At 41.8% G+C, this 7,421-nt stretch overlaps 1 protein-coding gene across 2 annotated transcripts; it reads left to right on the top strand.

Annotated features, from left to right (window-relative positions):
- LOC307040538 (uncharacterized protein) lies at positions 1–5,709 on the top strand. 2 transcript variants are annotated; one of them, XM_079683473.1, is made up of 3 exons: positions 1–1,081; positions 1,313–1,631; positions 2,598–2,709. In XM_079683473.1, the coding sequence occupies exons 1-3, from the start codon at positions 560–562 to the stop codon at positions 2,678–2,680; spliced, it is 924 nt and encodes a 307-aa protein (XP_079539599.1). In that variant the 5' UTR covers positions 1–559; the 3' UTR covers positions 2,681–2,709. The 2 variants fall into 2 exon arrangements, with proteins under 2 accessions (XP_079539599.1, XP_079539600.1); XM_079683474.1 differs by lacking the exon at positions 2,598–2,709 and adding an exon at positions 5,612–5,709 and having other exon boundaries at positions 7–1,081.
- The last annotated feature ends 1,712 nt before the right edge of the window (positions 5,710–7,421 follow it).

Here is a 7,421-nt window from a genome sequence, read left to right as displayed (position 1 = left end):
GAGAGTGAAAATGGAAAGAAAAACGCTATTTGTTGTTTGTTTATATCATGGAGTCTGTTCTTCTTCTCTGTTTTCCGGTTGTTGCCTCTTTTGAATGATGAATACACACTACCGCCGCCTGCTGGTAAGGAGAGTTATTGCCACTCACGCATGCGCAGTTCATACGTGCTCGCCTCGGATTTGCGGTGTGTTCCAGGTTCCAGTGCGCGAAGTCGGCAAATACGCAGGAGAGTCCGGCGACGTAACAGTCGGTGTCGGCGACTTCTCAGGTGACTGGCCGGAGCTGTCTCGTGTGGACAGATGGGACAGACACTATCCGGTGAATATTGCGTGTGGACGGAAGCTTTTTTTTCGAGATTGCGTTAATCCTATGCGTTTTGCCGTATGCGTCCTCGTGGGGCCGGGGCCTCAGCTCCAACCGCTGGAAAAGCTGCAGTACATATGCTGAGCCTGTACGTGGCGCTGTAACCTCCTCCACCAAAAGCAGCGAGTATAAGATCCCCGCCCCCGGATTTGTAAGGCACAAACAAACCTGCAAAAAAAGAAAAAAAGGTAGAAGATGGCTGATATTTGTGCCAGAAAGGAGGTCTTTTCGTGGACTGATGATGAGGTAGAACTTCTACTTAGGGTCACATTAGACTACAAAACTACGAAAATACAGGAGAATGTTGACTGGGAGTCCTACAAGTTGAAATATAGCGATATAGAGGACTTATTTCAGGCGCAGTATCCGAGGACCGACACAGGGAAGGATTTCCCTCACGGCGTGGGTGCCATTACAAAGGCCCAGCTTGCCGCCAAGCTAAAACAAATCCGCATGAAGTACAGGCTTGCGGTGGACACTGGGCGTCGGAGTGGCCAAGGACGTGTTGTGCTCTTCTTTTTCGAGCTGTGTGAAGAGGTCTGGGGTGGCTCGCCTGCTACGCGCACCATCGAGACGGGGGAACTGGAAGAGTCGTCTTTCGGACTAAGTTCATCCCCGAGTTTGGAGCGTTCCAATGATTCGCCACAGCCAGAGTCGAACGAATCCAGCGAAAGTCTGCCAGCTGCGGTTGTAAAGCATCGCAGGGATCTGCTCAAGGTATGTTCATGATTTCAAGCTTAACGGGCTTGCTTTATACTATGATACAGTACCTTCCACAGAAAAACTGATCATGTTTAAGCTTTGTAAAAGTAGAAGGTATTGAGAGCTGTTGTATTTGTAAAAGTAGAATGTATTGAGAGCTATTTCACAACATGCCTTTGGTCTTATGTTATCTGGTGGCTATGGTCCTATTGTGTAATAATACAAAAATGCTCTGGTTTATTCAAGGCAAAGCTGAACAGCCACAGAAGTGACCGCCTGAAGAGAAAACTTCCAGCTGACCATATCGTGCAGGAAGACATCAAAATAAAAAAGAGGATGTTGGAGCTAATGGAGCAAACATCTATCCGCAACGCAGACAGCATGCAGCAGATGAATGCCAGCATTGTCAACATTACCAGCACTATTCAGGATGGCTTTTCCCTAATGAGGGAATTAATTCATGCTCACCCCCACAGTAGCAGCGGTGGATATGGACAATTCCAGGAGCATTTGCCACCATTCATGCATAGAAGGCCACACACGGCTACACTGGCCTACACACCAGGTAGGTTATTGAAATGCAAATGTAGGTTATTTAAATAGCTATGAGAGGGACTTGCTATGTCAACCAATCAGGTGTATATCCTTTATCATTTAAAAAAAATAGTGAGATTGAACCCATAAGAGGGTTTCCCATGACCTTCTGAGTAATATATTCCAAAAAAGTATAGTCATCCTTTACTTCTTGGTAAGAAACCCAGTGACTCACAGGGCACTTCCAGCTTCACAACTGCAGAAACACTTCCACCCTCCTTCTGCTTCATGGTGTTTGCCACAGTCTGGTGATACCTCTCCAGACCAGCAGGTAGAGTGCTTTCCTCACTGTAGCACCGATGCAGTAAATAAAAGAGAAATCTCCCTGACGTGCAACTTCTGCTGCTGACAGTGGCCTTCTGCAAGCTGAGCTCAAAATCATAGGTTACTTTAAAAGGAGAGAAAAGTACAGGCTGCAGCTTTCTGGGGTAAGAGAAGGAGAAAAAAAGAAACATACTTTTTCAGATGAACGTCACACAACAGTACTAGCCCACAGAGCGGCAGGCTGACTTCAACTTGAGGTAGAACAGGAAATGTCAGAGCAGAAATGAGAAGCAGCAGAGGGTAGCGTGCCAAAATCAAACCACAGGGCACAGCTAACCTTTTCACCTCTCAAGGGAAGTGACTATTGGCCTCATTTGTGATTAACCTTATCTTTCTTGGTAATCTTGTTCCACCAAGTTATTACTTGCGAGTATCTGATCTAAAACCTTCCTTTTTTACTAATTTCCAATGTAGAACTTGTTTGTTATCTCTCTATGTAGAGCTGTTGTGTTACACTAAGGTCATATTTTCTGTTTATATATTCTGTCTGTTTTTATCATATTGTAATCATTTGCCCAACAATTCTCTCTGATTAATGATACATTTGACTTTCTTGACACAAACAAACTTGAATGACCTCTTGCATTTGTACCTTTTTCAATATATATTTCAGTGGGTGCATTTCATGTTATTGATCATCTCCCAAGTCCAAACAAGATTCTTCTCTTTTCTTACACCACATTCTATAATTGTTAAGATGGAATAAAGAGATCTTTCAAATATGAGTGTTTGTATTTTTGTGGAGTTATAATCAACAAAGAGAAAGAAACCTGAGTACCACATCTTTAATGAGTAAAATCTGTGTGTGTGTGTGTGAATGTCACAGTGATTAAAGAGAGGACGACATACCTCTCTCTCTTTCCTGCACTTTCTCTCCTTCCTCTGCAGGTTACCATGGCAGCAGCGAGTGTGTGACAGTCATGTGAAAACGAAGCTGATTGGATTAAAATACTTTGTGTGATCAAGGGTCAGGAATACGGGGCATGTACTAAACACTAAGGCTGACTTTAACACACACACACACACACACACACCACTGACTCACAAATCAAGGAAGGCTGCCGTGCTTTCTAAACATTTTTTTTTTTTTTGAGAAGTAACCATGATGTGTGAGCTACTTTTGCCAACTCGTATTACATTATCTTTATTACATTTCTTGTCAAAGGGCTCGGTCACAACCACAAGACCGTCCGCCCACACTCGGCTCCTCCTGGGTTTGGTGTAATCTTAAAGAAACAGGGCATTAAATCAGCGTGACCTCGACCTTTACCTTCACCTTCAGCCACTTTGTGTCAGAGTCACTGGAACAGTCGAGCATGCAAATCCAGACGCAGAGAGAGAGTTTCAGTCATGTTTCAGTCGAAGTAGCTCAATCACGTGAGCTTTTCACTTCTGAAACTGTACAGGCAATATGCTCAGTTCCAAATGAATTGATGGTTCCCCTGTGTGTCCTGAACGTCTGACCTCATTAGAAGGACGCCTCAGTGTAAACATCTTAAAGGGTCCGTCCCACTGCACACTTGACAGGTCTTTATACTCCCCTGAGGGTGTTCAAACCTCAACCTCTCACAGGATGTGGCAAAAACAAAGACACCCAGACAAAATGTACGCAAGAAATCCCTGAGTTGGATATAAGGATCTGACACAATGCTGGGTTTATTGGTTAATACCATGTGTTGTGTCAGAGTGTCTTACTTGACCCAGTGCTCACAAAACAACAAATAAGGACTTTTTAGTTTGAGAAAAGAATTAGAGTAATCCAAAATTAGAGCAGATCTGTGGTATCAACAAAAAGCTAGGACCATTGTTGTAAGAAGTGTTTTGGAATCCTTTACTTAAGAAAAAGAACGGTTACTGTTGGGGAAATATCTTCCAAAGCCCATAACTTTGACCCAGTGTATCAGTTCAAACTGTCCTGACTGAGCACACGCACCTGCAACCTTGGCTGCTGTGCTCTCGGTGTTCTGTCTCCCTGTTCCTGCCTGATGGCGTCAGCTGATGTGTTATGATTCTATCTTGTTATGCACAATGTTGATTATTCTTTCTGAACTAGCTAAATACATGGATCTGGGGGAGAGTTCTTCAGAATTGACGTGGCAACTCTCCAGTGCAGTCAGAACCTCTAGCTGTGTGAGTTGTGATGTGAGTCCTCCGGGCCCATACTCGTAATAAACCTGTCAGTGTTTGACATCAAAGCTCCAACTCTCCTCGTGTCTCTCTGAGACCTGACTCCCCATTGCTACAGAAGTTTCCCTTACAGTTACTATGGTCTTAAAATACTCCATTACAAGTACATGTCTTGATTTCAAAATGTTACGTTAGTAGAAGTAAAAGTATTAACAAAGTACTCATTCTGCACAATGGCTCATTTCGGAATAATATAAAGTACAGAAGTATAATCAGCTAAATAAAAAGATTATTATGCAGAATGGATCTTCTCACACTATAATTATTTCATCCTGTTTTTATATATGTTACAGCATTCTAGTTATTGGTCATTGTGTACCAAATCTAGATGCTTAAAATACTGTGTTGATTACTACAGTACTGCCTTATACCCTATTACATTACATTTAGCTGACGCTTTTATCCAAAGTGACCTACAATAAGTGCATTCGACCAAAAATATACAAACTTTGAAGAAAACAGAATCATATAAGTACATCAGGTTTCATAGAGCCAAAACATTTCAAGTGCTACTCAAAATGGCTTCAGATAAGCCAGTCCTTTGTTAGTATATAAGTGCTTTGTTAGTAATTCCATCGCTCGAAGTGGAGTCGAAAGAGATGAGTTTTCAGTCTGCGCCGGAAGATATGTATGTATATGTATTAGCATATGTAACTAGTATTAGCATATGTAACTAGTATTAGCATATGTAACTAGTATTAGCATATGTAACTAGTAACTGAGTGTTAAAATAAAGGCAGTCGGGTAAAAAGTACAATAGTTGCCTCTAAAATGTAGTGGCTGCTAAAGTAGCAAACATAGAAGTACTCAAGTAAAGTATAAATATGTCAAAAAACGACTTCAGTAGAATACTTGAGTGCATACTTGCTTACTTTCCACCACTGGCTGAGATGCAGAGAATATTTGTTTAAACTCTTACTGCAACACATCTAAGTGTTACGCAGAAACGAAGCAAAAGGCCACCATCGCCAACCCTGGAGCAAGAAAACACCAAACAACCTCTGTCTCGGGTTGTTTTGTTAACCTCTTCTGAGTTGTTGTTAAATCGACCAAAACTTTGGCCCAGTGTTTGAGTGTGAGGGCTTTAAAGACCATTTGCTTTAAATTCACCATAGACAGCAGCCTTTTAACTATTTCTTCCCCTGCAGATTTAAAAGAACTTAAAACGTTTTTTTTTAAAGTTTTTTGTCCTCTTAATTACACATAACACTTTTTATGCCAGAAATGATGTATAATGAAGTCGGCAACACGGGATTTCTTTCTGATCGTCAGGCTAGTGTGGTGGGAAATATAAACAGTACATGTGGACGACACAGAGGGAAGTTGTCTCCAGCTTGTCATCTGTAATGTATGTGAAAAACAACCTCTGTAGCATCCCATACCAAACCACCTCATCCCAACTGCTTCCCCGTCTCTTCCCCTTCATCTTCTTCCCTCCAGCTCGCCTCTGATCCAATCAGAGCCGAGGGAAGCTGCGAGGACGGCAGCTGTACGGCACAGGAGAGGGCCATAAAACGCAGAAGGCCGAAAGAGGAAGTGGAGGGACCTGGTGAGTTATTGCCCCCAAACGTACACACCGGGTCCTGGGAACTGGGAGCTTCTCACAGGGGGGGTCAGTGTGGACCTGCTCTGCACTCTGTGTTCTTTATCATCTCATCACAGACCTATGATGACCCCTCACACCCCGCCATCATAATACCGCATGGTTCAAAAAAGAGTAGACTCTGTAATAAAACCGATGTAATAAATGAGCCTTTTTCCCAGCACTAAATATGTGCGCACATCTCATAGTGTGTGCTAGGATTGCCCTTCAGGTGTGTATGAGTATGCCATAAACAGGATATGGGGGAGAGAAATGTGACCAAAAGTGAGAAAGAAGACAATCGAAACACATTGAAATACATACATATATGTCACACTGGGTGAGATGATTTGTCCAGAGCCATTAAATAACGAAACACTTCTTAATTATGATTTTTTAAATTTCTATTGTTGTATAAATGACCCTGTAAAGGTCCCTTATTTAAACATATTGTAACGCAAGGCATGGCACGTTTATTCACCTTCCGACACAAGGCAATTCAAAGCAAACATTAAGAGCATTAAGAAATAGTGCAGCAGAATCACGTTATAAGATGGCATTTCAAAACAGTCATTAAAAAGCAAAGGCAATAAACACAGAACAAGACAGAGGTATAAACTACATGAATACAATGATTGTACTTTCTACCTAAACTTCTCAGATTTCCCAGTGTCTTCATTATTTATCTCTCCATTTCTTCTGACAGTAAACATTGTTGGCATATTAATAGTGTCATATCAAGACACAAGCTCTCACACAATGCAGAGTTGTGTCTGTGAGAAAGTGAAGGCTCAAGTGTGAATTCCAGCCATGCCTGCCTTTTAGCAGCTTGTGAATTTATGGAACAATTAACCCTGGAAGATATGCAGAGCACACTCACTTTTCACTCTCTATAACTTTCAGCGTGTGAGTTAAACACACTAACCTGCAGAGAAACACAGTCTGCAGTGACACATGTTAAGTATTGAGCATGGAGGAATACTAAAAGGAAATATGTTCTGGAAACCATGTAGGGATGTTGTGCAAGAATGTCACACTTTAGATTTATGCATACCATATTCTTCATGTTCGTGTGTCTGTTTTTTGTCCTTGCATTGCAATGTTCATACGGTTTTATCAGTGTTTTGTCTCTATTTGGGTAAGTATGTCACTTTCAGTCATACCTTATGTGTCACCTTTTGCCCAGCCGTTTTCTCTAAATGTAAACCTGTTTGCCTTTAAATAGACTTTCCAGACACCAAAGAGTATAACACTTGCAATTCCTGTTTCATATGTGTATTTTTCAATGGTATAATGGTCGACAGCTGTAGTGGAGCTATAGGAATAAACTCAGTCTGGGCGCTAGTTCTGTATTTATCACTTTATTTTCACACCAGTGTGTCGGCCATAACACCACGTAATGCCAAACATCCAGAGCAGAGATATTAAGAGCTGAGATATGATTGATGTTCTCTTTACCTACTTCTCTTTGCAGTGACGTGTGTATGTGTGTGGTTTTCCTTGACCTATTTGCTATCACATAACCTGCGTTACACTGATTGGGATGATTGAAGCCCACTACTTTTGACATGTGACGTCACCTATTAGCCGAGGGTAAGCCCCCCCCCCCCTCGCTTTGGATAAACAGATACGACAGATATTAACACTATGTATTTTCAATGCATTTCC

The sequence above is a fragment of the Notothenia rossii genome (assembly GCF_949606895.1).
Source record: "Notothenia rossii genome assembly, chromosome: 1".
In the NCBI taxonomy this organism is placed as follows: domain Eukaryota; kingdom Metazoa; phylum Chordata; class Actinopteri; order Perciformes; family Nototheniidae; genus Notothenia; species Notothenia rossii.
This window is presented reverse-complemented; position numbering and strand designations above follow the sequence as displayed.

Excerpts from the sequence above, each read along its gene's own strand:
- LOC307040538 (XM_079683473.1), top strand. The coding sequence starts at position 560 with ATGGCTGATATTTGTGCCAGAAAGGAGGTCTTTTCGTGGACTGATGAT. Across the intron at positions 1,082-1,312 it reads ATCGCAGGGATCTGCTCAAG|GCAAAGCTGAACAGCCACAG; the intron begins GTATGTTCATGA and ends GGTTTATTCAAG. Across the intron at positions 1,632-2,597 it reads TACACTGGCCTACACACCAG|TGGGTGCATTTCATGTTATT; the intron begins GTAGGTTATTGA and ends TATATATTTCAG.